The sequence below is a fragment of the Solanum verrucosum genome, unplaced genomic scaffold, assembly GCF_900185275.1.
Source record: "Solanum verrucosum unplaced genomic scaffold, falcon-dt-bn FXZP01000289.1, whole genome shotgun sequence".
Lineage (NCBI taxonomy): Eukaryota > Viridiplantae > Streptophyta > Magnoliopsida > Solanales > Solanaceae > Solanum > Solanum verrucosum.
In genome coordinates this window covers 341,717-369,303 of record NW_026020016.1, presented here as the reverse complement: position 1 = coordinate 369,303, position 27,587 = coordinate 341,717, and the positions used below count along the sequence as shown (strand labels likewise).

Sequence of the window (27,587 nt, the reverse complement as noted above, 5' to 3'; positions counted from 1 at the left end):
ATGTTACTGGAGTGAAACTTGAAATGAAGCTAACAATATTAATAACATTGGGCTATGTGGAAGGTGAGATACCATTCAAATATCCTAGGGGTGCCTATTTCTTCCAAGAGATTCACTATAGCTCAATGTATGTCCTTGGTGGAAAAGATCATTGAATGAATAAGGTGTTGAACAACTAAACTGCTCTTTTATGCAGGAAGGATCCAATTATTAAAGTCAGTAGTATTTGGGATGCAGACTTACTGGCACAAATCTTTGTATGGCCAAAGAGGATCCTGAAATTGATTGAAGGGATATGCAGAATCTATCTATATGGACTGGTTCAACTTTGAGCTCTAGGAAAGCATTGATGTCTTGAGAGAAATTCTTCAACGAAAGACAGAAGAAATTCAAAACATAATCAATCTCAAAATTTGAAATAATATAATGTTGCTATCCTGATACTGTTATGGGCAGTGCATGAGAAGAAAGATTATCTTTGAATTAAATGAATACATACATACTATATAAAGAGTGAGGATGTGGAACCAGTGGCGGACCCTACTCGCGATGCATCAATCAAATTGTAACCACTTTACCGCTGGGCTACGTGTTACTATTAGTTTAAGTGAAGTCAAATTAATTATATACAGTGTTTTATTTCAAAAAAACAAATTGAATATATATATATATATACAATATATTTTTTCGACAAAGTGGGTTCATATGAATCCACTTGCAACAAGGTAGGTCCGCCCCTGTGTGGAACCCTGTACTATTCCACCAAATGCCGCTTGGGTGACAAGAAAGGTACTTGGGCCAGTCATGGGGATCGATGATTTGAGAACTAAGTTAAAAGCATCAAAAGGCAAATAGGATGCTAGCATGGGCTAATAAGTTAGCAAGTAAGATTAATGGTGCTGGAGCAATAAATAGTTGTGTCTTTGTAATGGTCGTCTATGTTATATGGAGAGAAAGAAATACTATCAGGTTTCAAATGATTTCATACCAATGTGATAGAATATACAAGGAGATTGACTTATACATTTATGTTAGAGGAAGAGACCTGAAGAAGTGGAAGGAGACATTGAAGAAGATTGATCAAGTTCCTTGTTGCCTGTATCTGTTCCTTTAAGGAATCTGTCTTGGCTGTTTCTATTTTTTGTAAGTTTTTTTCAAATATATTTGTGGTCAAATGGATCCTAAAATAAAAATTACTACTCTCTCACTTTTTGTTTTTTGAGAGTCAAACAGTTTAAATTTAATCGAAAAATTTGCGTATGAAATCTTTAAATTTCTTGAAATTAAATTTATATATTTATAAATTACATAAAAATTATTATAAGTCGTAATAATTGATAATTCAAAAAGTATCACATAAAATGAGACAAAAAAAATATTTATTTTTATCCTTCACACCAAGCCAAAATAATTAATCGATAACTTATTAGGTCCGGAAAAGGACCTGTGTACAGAGTTGAGAGAGTGAAGTAGTCGACGTCAAAAACATTTCAACAAGGATTTAACCCCTAACCACCGATCAGACGACTTTCAAGTTCTTCATTTATGGTTAGTAATTTCTACTCCCTTTCTATATATTGTTCCTCTAATTGTATCTTCCCTTTTTTCTTATACAACATTTGTAATTAAAAAGGGGCCAAAAACATAAAAATTGAATTTCTTCGAGCAACAATGGATACTACTTGTATCACATTTTGTGCTTTATTTCTCTTTCTGTGTTTGAGATCTGTCAACGCTCAACTTTTGCCTGAAGATGAAGGTAGTTACCATTTTTCTCTTTTTTTATTTCATCTCAAGCTACTTGATTCTAGTTTTCTTCAAAAAATAAATAAATAACTGATTATCTCCGTATTGATCTGTAATTTTATTTGGGAAATCTGTTTTTTTTTTTTTCTTCTTCTTCGTGTGCGTTTTCTTTTTTCTATTTTTGTCTTTACTTTTGCGATCTGAAAACTAAAACTTCATATTTTCCTATTGCAGATTGCTTCTAGTATCCATGCCAGCCTTTTCTTTTTCTTTTTCTTTTTCTTTTTCTTTTTATTTTCTTTCTTATATTTATTAGTAATGGAGTAATAGTAATTTGTTTTTTGGTTTCGTTAGCTTTTAAAGTTAAATTAATTTATATTTTAAATTTTAAATTTTTAATATTCAAAAATTATACGAAATTTACTATTAAGTTGTAATAACTTTCTTTATAATTTCCATATTAATATGATATAACAATAACATATTCAGTGATAGGTCAAGTATCGGATTGAATCGATTGTTGATCAAAATCAATCAAATCAATTTAATCAATTTTTAAATTATTAAAATCAAACCAAATTAAATATAATATATAATTATTGATTTGGTTGTTATCGTTTTCGATTCAGTTTAATTCCATATTTAGTTATTAACCATACACAAAAGTAAAAAAAAAATTGTTCCTTCAAAACACACACAAAAAAGAAAACAATTCGTTCAAAAGAAAATAAATTCTCTTCGTGCCATTTTGGATCTTATGAAATTTTTATATTTAAACTCTGATTATGTTTACTTCTTGCTTATATTGTTGCCTAATTCAATATACTAAACAACATAACTTACTAAATAATGCATAAGCTACTGATATTGTTACACAAATAAAAGATAAGTGTTGTATTTTTTAGATTAAAAATGTTCAAAAACATAAATGCTATTTATATCTAATTAAAAAAAGTATATATACAATTTGTCAATTTGATTATTTCTTTGTTTTTTTTTTAACAAAATCAAAATTAGATTAATTTATTATCGATTTTTAAAAATGTAAAATCAAATCAAATAAAATTCAATTTTATTTAATCGATTTGACTTAACTTTTTTGGTTTGAGTTGATTTTACCCCGGTTGTGAACACTTCTATTCACTATCTATGAAATCTCACTTAAAGTTTGAAAAGGTAAGAGTGTATGAAGGAAGATCTATCACTATTTCGTGGAGATAGAGAGACTATTTTTCAAAAATTCTAAAAAAGAAAACAATAAAGAAAATGCATACAATTTAATTGTTGAATAGCGAATAATGACAAATAAAAATAAGTAGATGCGAGTCATGGTTATCTCAAAATATCACTTTTTTATTCTAATTTTTTAAATATAAAAGTGACTTTATGATATGATAAGTACTTTTTCTATTTCCAAAATAAGCATCACTTCAGTAATTTAAGAGAAAAATAATAATAATTTTTTAATTATATTTTTATATTAAAAAATTATATTTTATTAATAGGCGTGAAATAATATTGTAATATAAAAATCTTACACTGCTTAATTAAATAACTATACGAAAATCAAATTTGTGTATTTATTTGTTTGTGTTAGTTGATTTTTCAACATTATTAAATGGTTAACATCAAATATAGTACATAAAGTAGTCATGCGTTATGAAAAAGAAATTCCTATCTAAACTTTTTCTTTCAATTATTGATCTTTTTATGAGTGTATGTTTATGAAAGTGAATTTTTTTACACTACTTTAAAAAAAAGAGAAAAAAAAAAAGCTCGTGCCTAATTATTATTAAGTGAAATTAATTTTTAAGCTGTAGTAGTATTTTCTTGTTTTTTTTAAATGGTGATATTTGCATTTTACTTCTTTTTCATCAATTATATTAATGGCCTAACATTTGAAATTAAATATCATTTATAGATAAGAAGACCAAAAAATACTACAAAAAAACGTATTACTTAGTTAATAGCTACAAAATATGATAGAAATTTGAACAATAAAACAAAAGATTTAAATTTAATATGACGTGTTTAGGTTGTAATCACCGTATAAAAAATTACTTACTCCTATAAGGTAAATATGTTTTCACTAAATTACCTTTAATTGATTATGTAAAAAATAATTTTAAAATAAACATAAAAGTTAAAAATACCATATGGTATATATCATAGGAAATATCTAATCTAGGTTAAAGAAATAGAATGAATTAAAATTAATTAGTTAATTCTGAAAAAGAATTAAACAAGTTGCTTTGTGTAATTAATCAAGGGTTATTTGGTGGCTGGTTTGAAAGTGAGTTATGCACGTATTAAATTTGTGTTAGCAATATCATGTTGGGTAGCTGGTTAGAAGATAAATTATTCATATATATAATTAGTATATGATATTTGATTTCCATTTTAGAAACCTGCATAATTAATATCTATTCAAGTTATAAATTCTTTTATGTATTATTTTATACAGAGTACAAAATAAAATAGGAAATTACTCCCTCTATCTCATTTTACTTGTCAATCACATGTTGTTCTTTAACAAGTTTCTAATTATTAAATTGAAATAGAATTCATTGTTTGATAAGGTTATAGATTTACGTTTTTCTTTTCTTTTAAATCATATTTATATACATTATGTTAAAATTTGACATAATTAGAGTATTATATTAATTTTTTGATTTTAAATTTTTATATTATGTTATATTTTCAATTTTATTTGTTTTAGTAGTATTGACTTGATATTTCACATTGTGAATCATTTATTTTTTTTAGTTAGACTTGACAGATAACTTTTTTGTCAAATATTTTCATAATTTATGACATTATATTTATAATATTAATCTTTTTATCAAACATGTATTTTATGATGTTCATAGAAATCTTGTATTTTTAGTTTTTATTATTAATTTAATTAAAATATACTAATTTGAAAAATGTAAATCAATTATTTTTATAATATTAGTTAAGAACTTAAGTTTATTAATTAATATATTTTTAAAACATAATATTTATCTTAAATATTTAATTTAACACCATTTATAAAGGCCTCTATTTATCTAATATAGATTTTCAATTTTAAGTAATTAACCTTTATTTTTAAATTTTAATATAACTTTATGATTACAGTTGTGCAATCAAATTGTACATGTGTGATTACACTATGACAAATAAGCAGGTTAACATAATTACTAGGTTGTGTAATTACTAGATTGGTATATCACCCTAGTAATTACACCAATTCACATTACCATGTGGCTTTCCGAACCTACCTTCAATGCAATTTTCTTTTTCACCAACCCCCACAAACAAAATTTAGTAAGTTGTTGCTGTCGACATCTCTAAAAAAAAAGGTGAAAATCATTTATGTCCTCAAATTTTGATTTAGTAATTGAACTTTCGGGTGTGTTTGGTATGAAGGAATATGTTTTTCTGGAAAACAAATAGATTTTTGACTTATTTTCTCATGTTTGGTTGGTGAGTAGAAAATATTTTTCGGAAAAGATTTTTAGTGTTTCATTTATATATGAAAAATGTATTTGAGATATAAGTTTTTTTTTGGGGGGGGGGGGGGGGTCGAGGGTAGGGGTGAAAAAAATGAAATTTTGAAGTTGAAATTATTTTTTAAAAACAAACTTAAAATTTTGTTTTGGGGGGCTAGTAGGCGGGTGGGGGCTATTGGGGGGTGGGGGGTCGAGGGTAGGGGTGAAAAAATAAAAATTTTGAAGTTGAAAATATTTTTTAAAAACAAACTTAATTTTTTTTTTGAAGGGGGTGGGAGGCTGGTAGGGGGGCTGATGGGGGGAGAGGGTAGGGGGTGGGGGGAGGGGGTAAAAAAATAAAAATTAAAAATATCTTTTATAAACAACTTTTAATTTTCTTTTTGGAGGGGGTGGTGGTGGTAGGGGGCTGGGTGTAGGGGTGAGGGTGGGGTAAAAAAATTGAAGTTAAAAACAAGCTTTAAATTTTTTTTGGGGAGGGGGGGTGGGCTCGTTGGGAGGGCTAGTTTAAGGGTAGGGACAAAATAAATTGATTTTTTCAACCAAAAAAAATTGTAATTTGAAGTTGGAAGAGAGTTTTGGAAAAAAATTTCCTTAAGTTTTGAAGGGAAGTCATTTTCCTTAAATTTGAGGAAAATGAGTTGATTTGGAAAACATTTTCCAAAACATTTAACCCAACCAAACATGAGAAAATTGGAAAATGTTTTCCTTCATACCAAACACACCCTTCGTCTTAAGTTTGGACAATAGGCATTCTCATTTTAACAATAATATATTATTCCACGTATAGTTTTTTAGTAATATATTTTAAATCTCTTTCTCATCCTAGGTGTGTGCGTGTAATACACGCTTTTAAACGTGGAATTCCTGAGTTAAAGGGTTCAGTTGATAAAATCGTAAATATAAGGGTCTAACTTACAAATTGAACAAATTTCAAGGGTCTTCCAGGTCATTCCGCCTACATATTATTACCAATGGCCAATAGGATGCATTGTGTTTAAACTGATAACATTGCCAAATGGCCAATATGATGCATTATGTGAAATTAGCTAGCGATTTCCTTGCTAATCCATCCTTGAATTATCGTTACTAACAAGTAGGGATGACAATGGGACGGGACGATGTGGGTTTAAGGCTATGCGTGGCAGGTTTAAGGTTGTGCGGGGCGGGTTGAAGTGGGTTTTTTTAGAACTAATGTGGGGTGTGGCGGGTGGTAGGTATATGTGATTTTATGTGGGTTAAACTTATTTTTAACTTTTTACATGTTATAAGAGTGATAGAACATTATTTATTAAGATAATTTCTTTAAAGCTATTAAAATATTCAAGATCATAAATGAAATGGTTCAATAAAAAATAATACAATTTCTTACATGTTTTCCAATTGACCTCTAAAAAATAATTTTTTAAGCCACTATCCTATTAAATTAATACAACTTAATGAAAAAATGAATTTATTTTTATGAATTATATTTTTAGTATCAAACTTAACTAAAAAAAGAAAATATTACAAAAATTATGCGAGAAGAGTGGGATGGATTGAAAATGAAAAATATTGTTATGCACGGCGGGGCGGATTAAGAATTTAGCGGGTTAAGCTCAACCCACACCGCCGCATCCCTACTAACAAGATCTTTTGACAGCCCATAGCTAAATAGGAGTAGTAACACATTTTGTTGTTGGCTTGTTGTTTAACTACATAATTTATCCTTTGCTAATTCCTCTTTGTACAGCTCAAGTATCACTATATGCAGTAGTTTAATTTGCTCCTGGAGTCCAACAATAGTATACTCTATATGATTTCTAACATCTGTTTATTGTAACGATTGTGATTTAATATTACTTTGATGTCACAGTAAAAGTTCTGGAAACAATATCATCGAAACTTCAGAACAGATGGAATGTCAGCCGAGCCTCTTGCATGCAGGGGATGGGTCTTAATACGACGGATCCTACTTATCGTAGAATTGTCAGCAACGTAACATGTGATTGTTCATTCAATAACAGCTCAGTTTGCCATGTTGTAACAATGTAAGCTCTGCTTTGATCTTTAAAATATTGACTACTATATATAAGCTTCAAAAGTTTTGTAGCTATACCAATATTATAATTTATAGCATAAATTATGACCACAAGTTTAAAAAATCTTCCTTTATTTCTTAAATTGCATACATATTTTAACTTTACCACATGAATTGGAATGGAGGGAGTAATCATGAATAGGTCCTTAGTGTTATGAGATAACGATAATGAAAGCAATAATAACGAAAAGAAAGAACACATAATTTTACGTGGGAAATCCTCCAGCGGAAGAAAACCCACGGTCAGTCACCAACTCTTATTGTTTCTCAATGAAAGAGGATCACAAATACACGAATGAATCCAAGTTTATTTAGAGTGCGAAAAATCCTAATCGTAGAGTGTTTAGGATGTCCTCCAATCTTAATCCTAATCGAGGTCAGACCTACAAACTTAACAATTCTTCTACTTGGGACTGATACCATCTTCCGCATCGTGCATCATAGAATTGGTGATAAGTTAGCTAGGCCAAGAGAAGTTGAGCATACCCCCAGCTTCTCAGTAGTAACTGATTTGGTTAACATATCTGCAGGATTCTCATCAGTTTGAATCATATCCAGCTTGAATGAACCTTCCTCTATAAGTGACCAAATGAAACGATACTTGATATCAATGTGCTTCGTCCTTGAATGATATGTAGAGTTCTTTGCCAAATGAATGACACTTTGTTGTACTAAGCAACCTGCATTCCATCCTTTATCTTGCCCTAGTTCCTTCATCAACCAAATCATCTCCTTACATGTTTCTGTTGCAGCAACATATTTTGCCTCTGTGGTCCAACTGATTGTTGCACTTCCAAGAGTAAACACATTGCCTGTAGTACTCTTCTTATCAGCAACCAAATTCAGTGTTCTGTACCAGAATTTGACATGAATCTGCTCACAACTCCCACTACATGGGAAATATTCGGTCTTGTACATACCATAGCATACAAGAGACTTCCCGCAGTTGATACATATGGTATGTTCTCCATTCGGTTCTTCTCTTTATCAGATTTTGGGCTAAGTTAATGCGAGATTTCTTGAATTGACCTGCCGAGGGAGTTCTCATCGGCTTGACATCCTCCATGTTAAACCTCTTCAAGATCTCACCTTCAGCAACTTATTTCTTTTGTCTCTTCCAATTTTTCAGCCCCAAAATCTTCTACACACAACCAAGATTCTTTATTGAAAATTCACCAGCCATTTACTCCTTCAGCTTTATGATCTCATGCATGTTAGAACTTGCCACTAAAATGCCATCCATATACAAGAGCAAGATAATGTATTTACAAACTTCTTGAAGAAACTGTGATCACCATTACACCGAGTAAAGCCAATAGTCATCTTACACCTGTCAAACTTCAAGTACCACTATCTTGGAGCTTGTTTCAAACCCTTGACTCTTCTTCGGTCTGCATACCTCATTTTCCTTACCAACCTCTAGTACCCTTCAGGTTGCTGCATATATACAAGTCTTCCTCTAGGTCTCCTTGGAGAAAGGTTGTCTTTACATCTAGCTGCTCTAGATGTAAATCTTTTGCCGCAACAATACTTAACACAACTCGAATAGTAGGTAATTTGACCATAGGGGAAAAAATATCAGTGAAATCAATACCTGTCTTCTGTTGGAAACCTTTTACTACGAACCTTGCCTTGTATGTAGTTAAGCCGCCATGCTCCACTTTCACCCTGTACACTCATTTATTCTGAATTGCCTTCTTCCCTTTTGGCAATTTGACCAAGTCCCAGGTTTGGTTTATGTGGAGTGAGTCCACTTCTTCATCCATGGCCTGAATCCACTTGAACTTGCTATCAACCTGCATTCTCATCAAAACCGTCATTTGTTAGTAACAAGTAATCAAGAGACTGAAATATTGTTGCTAGGAAACCTCTATCTTATAGACCGTTGTGGAGGAACTGATGCCTCTATTGTTTCCTGTTTGTCCTCCTCATGTGCATCATCCTGTTCAGCACTGTTCTCATAATCCTCAGGTTTAACAAACACCGGTTCTATCTGTTTCTGTTTCCCCTTGAATTTTTTCTTATGCAGAACTGAGAACACTTTTGTTGTACATCATATTCTTGCTCCTGATTACCTTATGACTGTCATAATCCCAGAGTCTATACCCAAAGCTATCACCACCATAGCCTAAGAAAGTGCAAATTTTGGACTTCACATCTAATTTAGATCTCTCATTATCATTCACATGAACATAAGTAATGCAACCAGAAACTCTAAGATGCGATAGTTTTACCTGCTTACCGTCCATGCTTTTTGAGATAGTTCACATGCTACCTGGGGAGCCATCCTGAGTGTATGTTATATACAGAGTTCCATCTCTCTTCCCTCATGCTATCACCAAATTACCCTTGGTAATCTTCCATGAATCTGCATTAAAAGTGACAACACAACCAACATTTGATAATTCACTAACATAAACTAAATTTCGTACTAGTTTTTGCTTTTTGGTACATGTTGAACTTTCTTCAGTTTCAGCTTTCCATGTTCGTTATGTTGGTGTTTATTTGCCCTGATTTCTTACCATAAATAGGTTTTCCTTTTAGGAAAAGGTTTTAATATTTTACTAGTCCTTTTCTTGTAGGAAAGGTTTAGGACTCTATAAATATAAGTTTGTTCCTTCTAACTTAATTAGCATTCACAATGTAGTCCTAGGGTTTTGAGAGTTGCGGTTATGGGGGAGAGTTTTGTGTACCTCCTTGTATTCAGAGTGAATTGTTTGAGGTTGTTTCTCTTCATATTTTGTACTCTCATATTTATAGTGGATTGCTCATCTCCTTTGTGGACGTAGGTCGATTGACCGAACCACGTTAAATCTGTCTCTTTTGGTATATTTCTCGTTTGTCTTCTTACTCATGGTCTTTCGAGGTTTGCTTTGCTAGTTTCCGCATTACACCTGCTTATTTCGGCCCTAACACGTTAAACTAATTTTTATCACTTTATCATGGTTAATTAGTACACATTTTTACTTCATTAAATCACTTAACTATGATAAGTTATTAATTTGATATAAATACCTAGTGCGTGTAAGTATTTACATGTAAAGAGAGTCCAAGAACAATGTCCTGTTGTGATTTATATTCCATTGAGTCTTAGATCTTCAAAATGACTGCATAGTTTAAGGTCTTAATATGACAGGAATTCTGCTTTTTTGTTGATACAGTCAATTGAAAGGTCTTAATATTACGGGAACTCTGCCTCCAGAATTTGCAAATCTTACTCATCTACGAGAATTGTGAGTATCAGTTAATAGGATTTCTCCCCTTTCTGATTACAGAAGCTTGTATGTGTTTTATTCAATTTTTTTCTTATAAAATCATAACAGTAACAAGTTAATTTGTTGCTTTATATGAAACAAAGTCTATTGAATTGTGTAAACCATATCCTTAAAAGGTGTGAAAAAATTTGAAGTGGATCATAATATGCAAAATTGGAGGCTCAATCAATATTTACATTTCCAGAGATCTGTCCCGTAATTACTTAAATGGATCGATTCCCTCAAGTTACGGCCAGCTTCGCGTCTCTATTTTGTAAGTTCTTTTCTGTTTAATCTTTTAAAAGATTTTCAGCAAAGAAGGTTTTTTTTTTTTTTGGTCTTCTGACATTTTGTTCAAACTCATATGTATAGGTCACTCTTGGGTAACCGTATCAGTGGGCTGATTCCCAAGGAGTTAGGTGACATTTTCACACTGGAAGAACTGTAAGTTGAAGATATTGCATACTTCCTTTAAACTTTCTAAATACTTTTGGTGTATCTAATTAGATGTCACATTGATGAATTGGATATTTTCAGAAATTTGGAAAATAATCTACTTGAAGGACCTCTTCCTCCAAACCTTGGTAGTTTGAGCCGCCTGAGAATAATGTAAGACGTAGTAACCTCATATTCGACGTCTACTATTTACTTATAGTTACTTCTGTTCCAAATTATTTGGCACTTTTCGCTTCCCAATAGTCAAACTAAAATGCATTTTTCTCACCATTTTGATTTGAAAAGAACTGTAACGTATAGTACTTTTATATAGTTTCTGGAGTTAATAGAGTCTAATTTAGCTCCAAAAGTTGGTCAAATTGTATCAAACATAAGCAAAAAGTGCCAATCAAATCAGGATGAGTTGTGTGATTTTTCAGTTATCATGGTTAATTGATGGATCATTTTGCAGGTTTCTTTCTGCCAATAATCTCACAGGAACTATACCTGAGAACTTCAGCAATCTTAAGAACATGACAGACTTGTAAGCAAGAAAATGTTAAAAGAGCATTTGACAGGTTTCATTCTCTTAACTCTTTCATTTGTTTGCAGTAGGATAGATGGGACTAGCATATCTGGAACCATACCAGATTTTATTGGAAATTGGACCAAAATGGATAGATTGTAAGTATGCATCTGGTAGTTGTAAATATTGATGCAATTTTCTTCTTCCTGAAGGATTCGGAACTTTAAAAAAGCAAAAAATTGGTAGCACACATTGTATTTAATAGCAAATATCATGAAACTTTTTGCAGAGACATTCAAGGAACGTCAATGGAAGGACCTATTCCTCCTACAGTATCCCAGTTGAAAAATATGACCGAGTTGTAAGTACACACTTCTCTCATACTACCTGTTTTTACAGTCAAATGACTCTTAAATTCACTGTCAAGCTCCTTTTCTACTATTATAACAGAAAGAATAGATTAAAAGAGAAAATCTCTTGAGAAATGAAAATTGAAGGCTATAGCGGAAGTTCTCATGTGCATTGTTGTTTTCAGGAGGATATCTGATTTGAGAGGAAAACAAATGCAATTCCCAAATCTTCAAGACTTGAAGAAGATGGAAAGGCTGTGAGTAGTATATGCTTGTAGTTGGAAATTTAGCTATTACATCGATTCATCATAATGTCATATGCTCATGGTTCTTTAATGATGCAGGACTTTGAGAAATTGCTCAATTTTCGGTCCTATTCCAAGCTATGTAGGTACCATGCCTTTGAAACTTTTGTAAGTTCGTCATCTTTTTATTTTTTTTAATCATTCTTCTTTTATGGGAAACTTTATTCCCAGCAAGATCTGTGTTTTGTCTCTTCTATATTTTAGTTTATCAAGAGGAATTTACATATGGTATTCATTGACCTTGAAAAGGCCTATGATAAAGTCCCGAGAGAAGTCTTGTGGCGATGTCCGAAGGCGAGAGGTGTACTGGTGGCTTACATTAGGGCGATAAAGGACATGTACGAAATAGCTTAAATGTGGGTAAGAATGGTGAGAAGAGACTCGGAGCATTTCCCTGTGGAGATGGGATTACACAAAGGGTCAACTCTTAGTCCGTTTCTATTTGCCTCGGTGATGGACGTATTGACGCGAGACATTCAAGATGAGGTGCCGTGGTGTATGTTATTTGTGGATAACATAACACTGATTGATGAGTCATGCAATCGTGTTAATGATAAGTTAGAGGTGTGGACACATACTTTGGAGGCTAAAGGGTTCAGGTTGAGTCGAACTAAGACAGAACATGTGGAGTGCAAATTCAATGATGCTATGCATGAGGTAGGCATGGAAGTGAGGCTTGACACACTGAATATACCCAAGAGATATAGATTCAAGTATCATAAGCCTATGATTCAGGGAAATGGAGACATCAACGATAATATCACGCACCATATTGGTGCAGCGTGGATGAAGTGTGGAGGATTGCATCTAGAGTCTTGTGTGATAAAAAGGTACCGCCAAAACTCAAAGGTAAGTTTTATAGAGTGGTGGTCCATCCGACATTGTTGCTTGGGACTGAGTGTTGGCTAGTCTAGAACTCCCATGGCCAAAAGATGCACGTTGCGGAGATGAGGATGTTGAGGTGGATGTATGGTCATACTAGGAGCGATAAGTTTAGAAATGGGGAAATCCGGAATAAGGTGGGAGTGGCTTCCTATTGGCACAGAACGCTCAGTCCTGTTAGCTACTGTTAGTTCAGTTTATTTAGGATACTGCATTAATTAGTTCAGCGGTCATTGTTTATTTAGATTACGTTATAGTGTTTGGTTAGGAGTCTTCTTATTCTCTCTGTAATTCTATTTAATACTCTTTTATGATCATTTTTAAAGCATCTTTTTTCAGCACTTACTCAGTGTTTATACTTCCATGGTGGACAAGATGAGGGAAGCGAGACTGAGATGGTTTGGACATGTGAGGAGGAGATGCATAGATTCACCAATGAGTAGGTGTGAGAGGTTGGTGATAGAGGGTATGAGGAGAGGCAGAGGTAGGCCGAAGAAATATTGGGGAGAGGTGATAAGACAGGATATGACCCAACTTCAGGTTACCAAGGATATGACCCTAGATAGGAGGGAGTGGAGGACATGTATTAGGGTAGACAGTTAGTAGGTAGTGTAGTGTTGTCTTGCTTAAGGTGACTAGTGTTTGCAGTGGTGTTAGTTGTATTATTGTAGTTCTTGTTTTTTTATTTTCATCATTGTCTATTATTATTATTTTAATAATCTATCCTAGTATGTTGCTTATGATGTTTCGACTATCACATGATTTATTGTTGTTTTGGCTCCTCTCTGGTAGACGTTTGCACTGTTTCGTTGTTATTTGTTATATTCTCTTCATTGTCTCCTTCTTTATACCGGGATTTGTTGCACTTGAGCCAAGGGTCTTTCGAAAATAGCCTCTCTACCTTCACAAGGTAGTGGTAAGGTCTGCGTACATTCTACTCTCCCCAGACCTCACTTGTGGGATTTCACAGGGTATGTTGTTGTTGTTAAGAGTACTAGAACATAGAAGTCCAGGTGAGATGTATTCAGAGATGACATAGAATTTGATGTTTCTCAGCTATGATGATAATTGGTATATAAATATTCTTGTGTGACTACCTTTTCTTCAGAAGTTGGAACTTATACGATATTTCTCAGCTTGTATTTCTCTATCTAATTGTGAATAGGACTACCAAGTGTAACATTAGACTTAGAGGTTGTTATATATACATGATTTGTTGATTTATCTAGTCAGAACAAATAAGATGCTTTCTATATATATTCATAAGACGAAGGATTCACAGTGGTTTGCTTTGCTGTCTGGTGATGCTAATCCTGCCTGCTTCTGATAAGAGTTATTTACTTGCAGGGACCTGAGCAACAACATGTTGAATGGTCCAATCCCAGATACATTTAGGCAGTTGGACTTTAATAACATGTAGGTACCTTGCAGTGAAACCTTTACAAGTTGAAGCATAAATCTTGTAATGTTTTTTTTTTTCCTCAAAGTTTTCTTTCGGTAACAACAAGCAAAAGTTTTATCTGTGATGTAGGTTTCTTGGTAACAACGCATTAAGCGGAGAAATTCCCAGCTGGGTGTTTAGTAGTGATGAGAACATGTTGGTATTTGCTCAATTTGTTCCGTTTTCCTCATCTAAGTAGTAAACTTTGGTTATTATCATGCCGGCACACTTCAAAGTTAACAGTTTTTTCCCCAGAACTTTTTGATTGCTGAAAGGACGCATTTGCAAGAATTTGGTGTCTTCTAAGTGGATGACAACAATAATTTTTTTTGCAGTGATATATCATACAACAATTTCACCCATACATCTACTCCAGGATGCCAGCCCTCTACCGTGTGAGCATTGTACTTCTTTGTTTGGGAACCTACGTTCATATATTATTTCTTTTTTTATTAGTGAGAATTTCGCTCCTTTAACTACACAACTTACAAACCTTCTTTCTTTAAACAGAAACTTAGCTGCCAGCTATTCAGATACAATGAACACGTTCAACAACACGTAAGTCCTAAATGTTGTCTTATGCATCAGGTGCTAGTTTGTTTGATGCTTTCTGTGTATTGTCTATAATTATGTGGCTTAATCTATTCGAAATTGCAGGGATTCCTGGTGTTCCATGAAACCCCTCATTTGTCCCGCAGAAACGAAATGTAAGAGTTGCAGCCTATAAACCTCAGGGGTTATGTCTGGATCATTTACCACTGAACCAACTCTTGGAGTGGCAACCTGTGGACTTTTTAAGTACAAAAACATAACTTTGGAGTTGAGAGATAATTTCACAACCCTTACTCATGTTACATTCTTTATGTCAATTGCAGATCATTCGCTATTCATAAACTGTGGAGGAGGTAGAATTACATATGAGGGAAATGATTACGAGGAGGACTTGACCAACAGGGGTCCATCATATTTTTTTTCGTCCTCTGATAGATGGGCATTCAGCAGTTCAGGAGTGTACGTGGGTCTTGCAAATGTTAGTTATATTGCAACAAATAGATTTTTACTGAACATATCCGGTGCCAACTTTTACAACACAGCACGCCTTGCCCCTAATTCTCTCAAATATTATGGGCTTTGCCTACGAGGAGGTAGCTACAGAGTGAGACTTCACTTTGCTGAAATAATGTTTTCTAATGACTCAACATATAGCAGCCTTGGAAGGAGGATATTTGATGTAGCAATACAAGTAAGTTTGAGGCCTAACTTCTTTTGTAAATAATAAATATGTAATGTTGATATACTGAGTTCTGATATGATTGGCAACTTTCTGATTTAAGATTGAAGGTACCAATTTGTTGGAGATAATGTGGTATATTTTGATTTCTTACACAGGGGAGAGTAGTTTTGAAGGATTTCAATATCATGGAGGAAGCTAACGGTGTTGGAGAAGTCATTATCAAGGACTTTGATGATATTACTGTTAGTAGCACTCTGGAGATTCACTTGTATTGGACCGGAAAGGGGACTAACGCTATTCCAGACAGAGGTGTATATGGACCTCTGATTTCAGCTATCTCAGTGACACCAAGTCCGTATATCTCTGCCTATAGACTTTACACTTATCTTCCCACAATCTTATCTTAAGAAAATCCCATTTTCTTCTTGCAGACTTCAAAATAGGTCGCAGGTTACCTGTCGGAGCTGTTATTGGCATTGTACTCGCTTCAATTGTGGTGGTTCTGATAGTTTTATTTTCTCTGTGGAAGAAAGGCATTTTTGGAGGGAAAATTAATCAAGAAGAATTAGGTAACATATACCTCAAAGAATTTATTCACTCTCTACATTTGATATGGCGATACTTCTGTTGTGATAATCAGAATTATGTACGAGATTTCTTGCTGCAACATACAAATAATTATCATAGATGATTGTTCTGTTGGCAGTTAGACATCATGACATATCATAGATAGTCAGCACACAACAAAATGTTCATGACATATCATACAGATGTTTATTCTTTTAAAAATTGTTGTTCGTCATACAGATGTTTTAGAAGATCTATATATACTGACGTTGATATTATTCTCGTTTACAGAACTCAGAGCCCTTGATTTACAAACAGGTCATTTTAGACTTAGACAAATTAAAGCTGCTACAAATAACTTTGATCCTGCCAACAAAATTGGTGAAGGAGGGTTTGGACCAGTTTACAAGGTATTAATTCTCTACCTATATCTATCCATAAAGATTTTGCGTAAGGACAGCTTGCGGTTCTGTGGTGATGTTTCCTACTGGCTATCCTTCTGTCTGTAATATGATCGTTGTAAATTAATCCTGCTGTCTGTAGGGTGTCCTCACCGATGGGGCAGTCATAGCTGTTAAGCAGCTCTCTTCCAAGTCGAAGCAAGGAAATCGTGAATTTGTTAATGAGATAGGCATGATTTCAGCTCTACAACACCCAAACCTTGTCAAGCTTTACGGTTGTTGCATAGAAGGGAACCAGTTACTGGTGATATACGAATACATGGAAAATAACTGTCTTGCACGAGCTCTCTTTGGTAATGCTTTGCAACAACATTTTGAAAATCATTAATCATGCAGTGATAATTTTATGCTTAATACTCCTCTAATTCTCCTTTCTTAGGCCGTGACGACCAGAGGTTGAACCTAGACTGGGCAACCAGAAAAAGGATATGCTCAGGAATAGCAAAAGGGTTAGCTTACCTTCATGAAGAATCAAGGTTGAAAATCGTCCACAGAGATATTAAGAGTACCAATGTGCTTCTTGATAAGGATCTGAACGCTAAGATTTCAGATTTTGGATTGGCTAAATTAGATGAAGAAGAGAACACTCATATTAGCACCCGAATTGCTGGAACAGTGTGAGCCTTCTTATCATAACTGTCTCTGTACTATCATGTTATGATGAGAGAGTAACAGTTCTCCCCATTTGAATTTGTTCGTCATACATTAACATGGTCAGTTTGAAGTGTCTTACATTTCTTTTTCCTCTTTTGAAGAGGTTATATGGCTCCGGAGTATGCAACGAGAGGCTACTTGACAGATAAAGCTGATGTTTATAGCTTCGGAGTCGTTGCTTTGGAGATTGTCAGTGGGAAAAGCAACACAAACTACAGGCCAAAAGAGGAATTTGTTTACCTTCTTGACTGGGTAAACTATCTTTTTACTCAACTGTCAATATTCCCAAATACTAATATCTTTCAAAACTGCTGCTACATCATGTATTATAAGTCTTGCATGTGCATGTTTAGTTTAATTCCACTCTGAATGATAAGCCAGAAAAAGCTTCTCTTGTTAGTGTTTTGTGCAAATATATACTCCATTCGTTTCAATTTGTTTATCTTACTTTTATTCATAGCGAGTTTCAAAAAGGTCTCTTTTCTTTTTTGCCAACTCTTTATTCTAACTTTCCACGTGACATATTTAAAACCACATGATTTAAAGGTATTTTGGTACATTCTACATATCTTTAGTTTAAATTAAAATTAGACAAAGTGAAACGTAGGGAGAGTATTTGCTATGATACCTCCACAGAAAATATCAGAATCAGAGTTGTTTCATTAGTTCGGCTCACATTCTTATGGATGTATCTTTGCGTATTTAGTTTTTCTTTTCTCCAATTTCATCTTGCTATGTATGTCAATGTTTATTTTAGGCTTACGTCCTACAAGAACAGGGAAATCTGTTAGAACTGGTAGATCCTCGCCTCGGTTCCAATTACTCCAAAAATGAGGCAATGCGAATGATAAATCTTTCTCTTTTGTGCACAAATCTCTCTCCTACTCTCCGACCATCCATGTCTTCTGTTGTGAGTATGCTCGAAGGAAAAGTTCCGTTGCAAGCACCAATAATCAAGCGAACTACATCTTCAAACGACGAAATGAGATTTAAATCATTTGAGAAACTTTCACATGACAGTGAAATAACACAAGTATCAACATACTCTCAGGACAGTCAAGGACAAAGTATGAATGCACCTTGGAATAATTCCTCAGGGTCTATCCCTGGTAAAGATGAAAGCGCAAATAGGCTTCTTCAAGATCTTTATGATATAAACATAGATTCACAGAACTTTACAAGTACATTTTGATTTCCATCATGTAATTATGTAACCGTATTTTCACACAAGACCAAATATAACCTGCAGCGCTACAACCTCTGTCCTTTGGTTGAGCACTCCGTGGTGAGTGTGCACTAGGTAAACCGGACCAAATATTTATGTGCATATAATAAATGTGTGCGTGTTTTTCCACTTCTTTTCTTTTTCTTTTTGTTTCATTTATATTTTCTTTATTTCACAAAACAAATCTTTCTTTTATTCCCACATATTCACCCTACATACTTCGTATTCTTTTCTTATTTTCATTAATTGATATAAAATAATTTTATATTATAAATTTTTAAATAAAATAAATTGTTAACAAATATTATACAATATACATATTAACGAATAATAAAAATAAAAGTAAAATCATTGATGAAACACAATTAAATAAATGTAACATTGTGATAAAAAAAATATTTTAACTTTTACATAAATATATAACTTTCAAAATTAAGATTTACAATCAATATTATAAAGATATTACATAAAAAATAATTAGGATATTAGGGACTTAATTAAAAGCATATAATTTACAATATGTTAAATGAAAAATGTTATAGGTGATTTGATGTTGATGAATAATGTCACACAAATTTCGGTTTGACACTATTCACACACTATAATAGTATAAAATATAGTGTTGAGTTGGAGATAACCTTACTTATCGATGAAAGTAAATTTAAAATAGTCTCCTTAAAATTAATTGAGCAATTTTAATTTTTAAAATTTATTAAATGTGAACACTTTTAATTTCTATCAAATTTTGATTAATTAATATAATCGAAACAAAAAAAAAAGATCAATTAGAAACACACAAAAAAAAAAAAAATCCGCCAGTAATTTTTAACATAAAAACAGACAGAAAAATCATCTCAAAAAGTTGCATCAGATTGTTGAAATAGACCAAAAATAACATAAACTACGAAGCTTTCAAAGTGAGTTTCCGTCAAATATTTTTTATCATCACAGTACCAATTAAATTTAGAATTTAGTTAAAACACAACATACTCATTGTGATGTGATTCTATTAGTTTGAGTATGCAAAAGATAGAGTATATACGGAACTTATTTAGTGTAAGGTAGAAAAGTTATTCTGTAATAATTCTCTCCCATTTTGTACCTAAAATCTCATTCCTAACTCTCTTCCATTATTATTATATCATGTTTGGATTGACTTATTTTAAGCGTTTTAAAGCTAAAATAGTTTTAAAACATTTTTAGAGTGCTTGGATAAATTTAAATAGTGTTTATAAGTATTTAGTTTAAGCTAAAATGCTAAAAATAAGTCATAAGTTAGAATTTCTAACATATGACTTATGACTTTTGACTTATAAATCAAAAATGAAAAGTCAATCCAAACGTGCTCGAAATCTGAAATGGTATCAACTTCTATTGTTCTGAATTTATCAAGTTTAACACAATTTCATATTCGAAATCAAATTTATTTACTTTGAATGTTGAATGAATGGCCTTCATGGAGAAATATGTGTAAATTTTTGGATGAAAGATTGGTTAGTTAAGTCTTGAAGTGGACGAATATTGTTGCTATATATTTTTAGATTTTTTTCCAATTACTACTTGTTATGGATCAACTAACAAGTTATGGTTTAAAAAATAAAAGTATCATCATTGTACATTTAAAACTTAAAACTCTAACTTAAAATGCCGAAAAAAATAGTTATAGATTGATAAATGATTAATATAAACATGATTTGAATGGATAATATTGTAAGCACTTAAATTTTGTCAAATTTAAATTCATAGAATAACTTGGACTATATTCAAATTCAGTAATAGTTTTATGTGATTATTCAAATTAAATTATGTACCAAAAGATTTATAGATACACGTGCAACACATGTATCCAGAGATTAGTTATACTAAAAACACAAAAATTATGTACCAAAAATTATAACATTTAAGATTTTAAAAACAATTATAATCCATATTGTCACTACATACCATTCTTAATCTATTATGACAATCTAAAAGTTATGAGTACTATATAATTAAAAAAAATACAATTATTGAAAATTGTTCACTATAATTTCGTATATATAAACAATTTCACATGCTAATTGTTTGATACATATGTTATGATTTGTCCTAAAAATTTTTTTTATCATATTTGAATTTATCTTTTTTGAAGGAAGGAAAAAGAGTTTTTCGAATGTATCATAATATATAGTCATGTATACGTTTATGAATTTCAATTATTTTTTATATAATAAAAACATAACAATATTTATTATACACTAATTAAATAGGAGTAACGGATGATGCTAAATCTAAGCAAATAAAGAGCAAGAACCGGACATTTCAAACACTACTAAAGCGTAAATCACTTCAAATCACGTATAACAAATGAACCATAATTTTCTAAAAATCCATATTAACCCTAATTAATTATTTCCATCTTTTGTCTTCACTTTCCACCCTACACTCCAAGAAACTTTCCAATATAAATCAATACCCTCACACACACACACAAACTCGAAAAAAAAAAACAAAAGATGGAATTCCGCCTATGCATAATTTTAATTTTCTCAATATTTATCATGATGATCGATCCATCATCATCATCATCATCATCATCGTTATCATCAATCATGCACGGTGAGGATTACCGTGCAATCTCAACGAGGAAGTGCAATGGTGGCCTTGTGGGAAATTGCATAGATGAGGAGGAAGAGATGATGATGGAGTCAGATATTAGTCGACGTGTATTAGGAGGAAGAAATGGTTATGTTAGCTATGGGGCAATGTCGAGGAACAATGTTCCTTGTAATGTACGAGGTGCTTCTTATTATAATTGTCATGCAAACCAACGAGTTAATCCTTATCGTCGTGGTTGCACTCAAATTACACGTTGTGCTAGGACTAATTCTTGAATTATAATCTCGAAAATAAGATAATGTTTGAATTGCTTAGAGTTCTGGATCAATAGGGTAAGTAACTAGATTGTATTCTTTTCTAGTCCATTGGACGATTCGTAGGAGGTGAGAAAGGTTTATTGAAGACATATATATATAGAATTTGTGTTTATTTCTTTTCTTTTTCTTGTGTTGCAACCTCGATGGGTAGATCTGAGGCGAAGTGATACGATGAAGCAATTGTAGCAGCTCCTGCATCCATTGATTTTGCACCTTCTAACATCTCAAGTTTCGAATTCTCCTCACGATTTTCGAACACTCGCCTTGTCGATATTGTTATTTCAAAAGTGGTTTCTTTTGTTAATTAATTTTGTATTTCCAATAGAGGAATGAGATGTAAATTTCATTAAAACTTGAACTGAATTTAACCCAAGTTATTTACTTATTTATTATTTTCTGCTGTATTTCCTCGTCGTTGTTGCAAAATAGTTACAGTTTTCTGGCGGCAAAATATTCTCAAGATTTAATTCTGTTATTCCATGACATATTTTTTCCATTTTAAAAAACAAAAATCAAAGTCTAGAGGCATGTTATAAAGATATGACTCCCAAAAACAAGTTTTGGAGAGGAGGAAGCATGCACTACACCATTTTAGGCCTACGGCCACACTAAATCTGAACAACACTTGTAAAGGGTTGCCTAAAATATTTTGGGAACGCTTTTAAAATGTAGCCTAAATTTTTAACTTTTGGCATCGATAACATATGTTACCCATTCTAACAATTTTATAGTACTCCGATCCATTGGTTTCATTCTTTTTTGCTTACTTTTTTTCTTAGGTTTGTTTCAAAAAGAATATATCTTTTTTTTGGACAATTCTTTAATTTCAATTTTTCACATAATATATTTAAGACCATGCGATCAACGAAATTAAAGGACATTTTAATATATTCTATACATTTTTAATTAGTTTGATATCACAAGATTAATAAATCTTTTTTACTCTCTTCAAACCACTTTACGTCATAACTAAAAGTAGAAGATTGAAGAGAGATTAACATTTTAAATAATTAAGGGTAACAAATAGGGTATCAATGTCATAATATATACTCCCTCATACTTGTCCACTATTGACTTTGCACACTTCTTAAGAAACTATAAATAGAAGGGTAATTTTACTGTATCACCCTTTGAATATAATAAATGCAATAGCTTGAAAAATATAATAGAGAAATGACTATAATTAATGATAAGGATAAATTAGAAAATAATTATATAATTATTATTTATTGATTTCATAAAGTGGACAAGTATTGTTGAACATCCCAAAATAATATAGTGAACAATTATCGTTGAACAAATTAAAGGGAGTAGTTCTTAGGGACATGTGAGTCAAAAATGTAACAAATTAAGTGTCTTAAAGGAAGTAATTTACTTTCTTAAATTCTATGTCAATTTAAAATTTGCAACTCTATAAAGTTGATTTACACACAAACCCGTCAACATTAATGCGATTTCGATGATTAAGTACTTATAAACTGATTAACTAAAGACCAACAATTTTCCAGTTCATAAGAAAATTGAAATTTTAAATGACATGAGACTATTTATATTCTTTAGTTATATTTGTTTGATAAAGATTAAACATTTACTCTTCTTCTTAATAAGTATTTTTTTCTTTAAAAAAAAAAAAACAAGAAACATGAGTACTAGTCCATAAAAAAGTTCCTTCTTTTACCCTTAATCAGAGGTATTCAATACAAATTTTGTGAATGAGATAGACGCTATTTGGCGCTTTCTTAAACACAAAGAACTTAAAAGAATTAAACCTAGATACATAATAAATAAGTTGTTATTATCATCATCAAACTAATACTAAAACTCCAAGAAATGAACCCTGCTGGAGCACCCGATTTAGCCGGAGTCGGGGCGGGTAATAAAACTGGGCCAATGGATTCAGCAGGTGTTGGGCTCAATGATGTTTGGGCTTCTTGGGCTTTAGTATGATTGGGTGACAACACAACAATCATGAGTTTCTGGCCCTTTTCACAATTATCTTCATGTCCACTGATGAAACTAAATGTGCCTGGTCCATTAAATGTGAATCTTGAATCACCATGATCTAATATAACAATTGGATCCTCCTTGTTGCAATTGTAATAATCTTCTTTGTAAACAAAAAGAGCTGAATTTGACCCTAATTCAAACTTGAAAACTGCAAAAGAAAAAAAAAGTCAAATCATAAAGTATACACACAAATTAATTGCACCTAAGTCAGAAATTCTAACAAGGAGATTTAGAGAGAAAAAAATCTAAAATATCACGCTGCTTAGAATTTAAACTAGCAATATAAAACAACTTCTTAACCACATTTCTTACTATATTACAAGTTTCCCAGATATAAAATTTTCACCAAAGGGCTCAACATGTATAACTCTATATATACATCAAAAAGAACTTCATATACATAGTACGGTTTCTCAGTGAAAGGAATTTCGATGAACCCTCTAAATCTAAAATAATTTTTTACCACATTTGTTATTACACTAAAAGTTTTCTTTATGTCAAGATCCAATAGTGGATGCAATTTTTTTAATCTCACACAGTTCAATATTTATTTATATATATATATATATATATATATATATATATATATATATATATATATATATATATATATAGTTGATTTTCTAACAAAATGGATCGGATGAACACCCATTCATCCTTCTAGTTTCGCCTCTGATTAAAAGATTCCAAAAAAAGTTATATACAAAAAAATAATTTTTAAATAAAATGTAAACATTCTTTTATTTTTTTCTTTTTTTGTAAGCAAACAAAGAAATAGGAGAGGATTTACCAATCGTATCATTGACTTGAAAGCGATTTCGTTCTGCCCAATGACTATAAGGTTCAGAAGGATTTAAAACCCAGCCACTTTCACCACCAGCATAAAATGTATGATTAGCTTCACAAAATGAACCACACATAATAAACCCCAGAAAAATCAGAAAAAAATAGCTTTGAGACAACAAAAACTCCATGAATAATACTCTTTTTTTAGATGGAAAGAGAATTTTGTGGTTTAATGAGTGGAAAATTAGCAGTATTTATGGAAAGTATAAGCTGCTGATTAATTGTTGTGTTAAAATATCATAATTATAATAATTTGTCTTTTATTGATTAATAATAAATAAATAAACGGTAATATTATTTTTTTTACAGAAAAACTTTGACATTTGGCAAAAAATGTTTATTACACATCTGGCCATTTTTTTTAAAGATTTAAATTACATATTATCTGATTTTAGTTATAAAAAACATTTTTAAAAAAATCATGCAAGTTGATTAGAGTAAGTTATTTTTAAATTGATTATAGTATTAATTATAGTTTTCAAATGTTGAAAGATTAAGATTATAACTATAGAAGATAGATTATAGTAGTCAACGCTTTGAAACTTTGATTAAAATATTTTATTTTATTTTGTGTGTACTTAATTATAGAAAAAATTTGCTTGTTATTTTTTTATTTTATTTTATCTTGTGTGTACTTAATTATAGAAGAAATTTGCTTGTTATTTTTTTTAAAATTATATTTCAATGTGTGAAGCTTTAGTTTATATATTTGATACGTTTCTTAAAAGGTCAATTTTTATTTTTATTTTCAAATAAGAAAAAAAAATAAAAAAAATATGTCTACTAATTTACTATATCGCAAACTATCGAACATATCAAATTAATTTAGTATGATAATGGAATAGTAATTTTTTTGTAATTTTTCTTGCGCTGAGGTCTATCAGAAACACCTCTCCACGTTTCAAGATAGGGATAATATCTTTGTACGCATTACCATCTTCAGACCTCATCTGGAGAATTACAATAGTTATATTATTTAATGATATTGTAGTATTTTTAAAAATCAAATTACCGAACGGAAATTTTTAATATCCTACCATGTATGTCCCTAGTTATTGTTTTTAATCTGATAGCGTAAAAAGTTATATATCATTAATGTTCACTGCTTAAAAGTTAAACCCGCAACATAATAACAATATAAGCTTTATATATATATATATATATATATATATAATAACTTTATTCTAACTACACATTGTAATTATTTGAAGGGGTGATCGATTGACACCCCTCAATTATATGTGGCTCTATCCTTGCATTCTTGGTTTGATAGATCACTATTACTTTTTGCGATATTCGATCTGTTGTTTTGTTGAATATATAATTCATAAATTATACGTGGATCATTATGTATCAAATGTTATAAACAAAGAAATTTATGGCATAAAATCATAACAAATCATGTATGCCCTCATGTTATATTCAATTGAAACTAACTGTTGTCTTATGAGTAGTCACAAATCATCACAAGTTTTTGTGCTTATTCCAAAAGTTTGCAATGTGACTTTTATTGTAATAATATTTGCTAGTAAACTTAAATATGCCTAATTTCGTAAAAAAAAATTATGATCACTCAACTAATAATTATTATATAAAAAAATTACCTTTATTCTTAGATTTCACTTTAAACAACAAAGTGACTTTTTTCCTTTTGGCTCATGATAACATGTAATCTTTGTCTTTTAGGTGAGCATTTTGTGTACACAGGATTGATACGCTCAAATTACACCTCCCTACAGAAGTATAAGCGATCGTTATCAAGTAAAGAACCCAACTTGTAGGTTGGGGTCGATCCCACGAGGAAAATGGTTTAGACTGTACTTTAACCAACAATTATATTCAATTAGTCAACTTACTTCCAGAAACAGGTAATTAAAGGGGGGTTTGTTTGTATGAAACAAATAGTAGAATTTAATAAGTAATCAGTAATCAAAACTCAACTTTTATCAATATAAGAGAAATAACTAGGGTATACGTGTTCCCCACAAGCTCATAACGCAGTATTCCTAATAATAGCAATCCTTTCCTAGTGTATTACATGCAAAGTGATAAGTTAGGTATCTCTAAATTCTTGGTCCGGCATCTAGAGAATTTCACCCCGCACCTTGGTCCGGCTACGTGTGTATAATTTACTAACCCTTACCTTTACCTCATATTAGACATCATAATCGATGTTTGGCTTAGTTATTACTTCACACCAATCGACACTAGCCTATTAGATAGTATCACACTAAATCTATGTTGATAATTCTTTTCTTGTTGATTACCTCCTTGGTTCGGCAAGTAGCAACAAGACGAGTTCTAACGCGTGCACTCGTTAAAAAGACTTTTAAACAAAAGAATTATCAATGCATGCAAACCACTATTCAAGAATTGCTTATTTACTATTCATACTTTGTTAATCGTTCATGGTTCCCACAACCCTAGTTGTGGATTTAGTTACCCATATGAGCAAGAACACAATTCATAGTTTTAGATGAAGGAATCATGAACTTACGTAAAGAGAATAATAAACCCAGAAATTTAACTTGAATTGCAAAGCCAAAATCTTCAAAACGAACTTAGGAAATCAATAATTGCTAGAGTTGCAAATTAATCTCCAAAGGCACAAAGTAAAACTAGAATAATAATGTCTAACCCCCAAAAACGAGGTTTACATGCCCTATTTATAGAAAACAAATCCTAAATTAAAAGGGAAACAAATTAAGGAAAGTTTGTTCAGGCAGGCGTCTTCATTCCACGAGACTGACTTATGGACCGTCGATGGATCTACGGTCCGTAAGTCCCTTCCGTCAGCCAAGACTTAGAAAATATTTCAGCTCCCAAAAATCAGCTTCTCTGAAGCAAACGACAAACTTGCAGTACGGACCGTTCTATCTACGATCCGTCAATCCCCTCCGTAGCTCCACACTTAGATTCTTCAAAAATCAGGTACTGGAACCCTCGCAGTCTCATTCTATGGATCGATCAGTACGGTCCGTAAATCGATCTACGGACCGTCAATGGCCACCGTGGTTCCACACTTAGTCAGATTTCCTTGATTTGTCATCCATACCTTGCCTGCTGATCTACGATCATCACCTACGGACCGTCAATGGACCTACGGTCCGTAGATCACCTCCGTGAATGCCCTTTTTCTGCATTTTTCTCAGTTGTCTCTATACTTCT

The 27,587-nt window shown here is 32.0% G+C and overlaps 3 protein-coding genes across 3 annotated transcripts; 2 read left to right on the top strand and 1 right to left on the bottom strand.

The window, feature by feature from the left end:
- The first annotated feature begins 1,669 nt into the window (after positions 1-1,669).
- LOC125820927 (probable LRR receptor-like serine/threonine-protein kinase At1g53430) lies at positions 1,670-18,649 on the top strand. The gene is made up of 24 exons (XM_049500354.1): positions 1,670-1,759; positions 7,093-7,267; positions 10,479-10,550; positions 10,777-10,845; positions 10,944-11,015; positions 11,109-11,180; positions 11,479-11,550; positions 11,619-11,690; positions 11,822-11,893; positions 12,068-12,139; positions 12,227-12,295; positions 14,417-14,485; positions 14,601-14,666; positions 14,846-14,905; positions 15,021-15,068; positions 15,168-15,217; positions 15,386-15,753; positions 15,900-16,095; positions 16,176-16,313; positions 16,603-16,721; positions 16,855-17,065; positions 17,152-17,389; positions 17,528-17,678; positions 18,184-18,649. The coding sequence occupies exons 1-24, from the start codon at positions 1,672-1,674 to the stop codon at positions 18,616-18,618; spliced, it is 3,054 nt and encodes a 1,017-aa protein (XP_049356311.1). The 5' UTR covers positions 1,670-1,671; the 3' UTR covers positions 18,619-18,649.
- Positions 18,650-21,191: 2,542 nt separating this feature from the next.
- On the top strand, positions 21,192-21,524 carry LOC125820935 (protein RALF-like 22). Its single transcript, XM_049500357.1, has one exon. It carries the CDS (start codon positions 21,192-21,194, stop codon positions 21,522-21,524), a length of 333 nt encoding a protein of 110 aa, XP_049356314.1.
- A 1,811-nt stretch (positions 21,525-23,335) lies between these two features.
- Positions 23,336-24,547, bottom strand: LOC125820898 (early nodulin-like protein 1). Its single transcript, XM_049500324.1, has 2 exons — positions 24,364-24,547; positions 23,336-23,721 (listed from the first exon to the last, which is right to left on the bottom strand). Exons 1-2 carry the CDS (start codon positions 24,545-24,547, stop codon positions 23,336-23,338), a joined length of 570 nt encoding a protein of 189 aa, XP_049356281.1.
- Between the last annotated feature and the right edge of the window lie 3,040 nt (positions 24,548-27,587).

Excerpts from the sequence above, each read along its gene's own strand:
- LOC125820927 (XM_049500354.1), top strand. The coding sequence starts at position 1,672 with ATGGATACTACTTGTATCACATTTTGTGCTTTATTTCTCTTTCTGTGT. Across the intron at positions 11,181-11,478 it reads TTGAGCCGCCTGAGAATAAT|GTTTCTTTCTGCCAATAATC; the intron begins GTAAGACGTAGT and ends ATCATTTTGCAG. Across the intron at positions 14,906-15,020 it reads GGATGCCAGCCCTCTACCGT|AAACTTAGCTGCCAGCTATT; the intron begins GTGAGCATTGTA and ends TTCTTTAAACAG.
- LOC125820935 (XM_049500357.1), top strand. The coding sequence starts at position 21,192 with ATGATGATCGATCCATCATCATCATCATCATCATCATCGTTATCATCA.
- LOC125820898 (XM_049500324.1), bottom strand. The coding sequence starts at position 24,547 with ATGGAGTTTTTGTTGTCTCAAAGCTATTTTTTTCTGATTTTTCTGGGG. Across the intron at positions 23,722-24,363 it reads TCAAGTCAATGATACGATTG|TTTTCAAGTTTGAATTAGGG; the intron begins GTAAATCCTCTC and ends TTTCTTTTGCAG.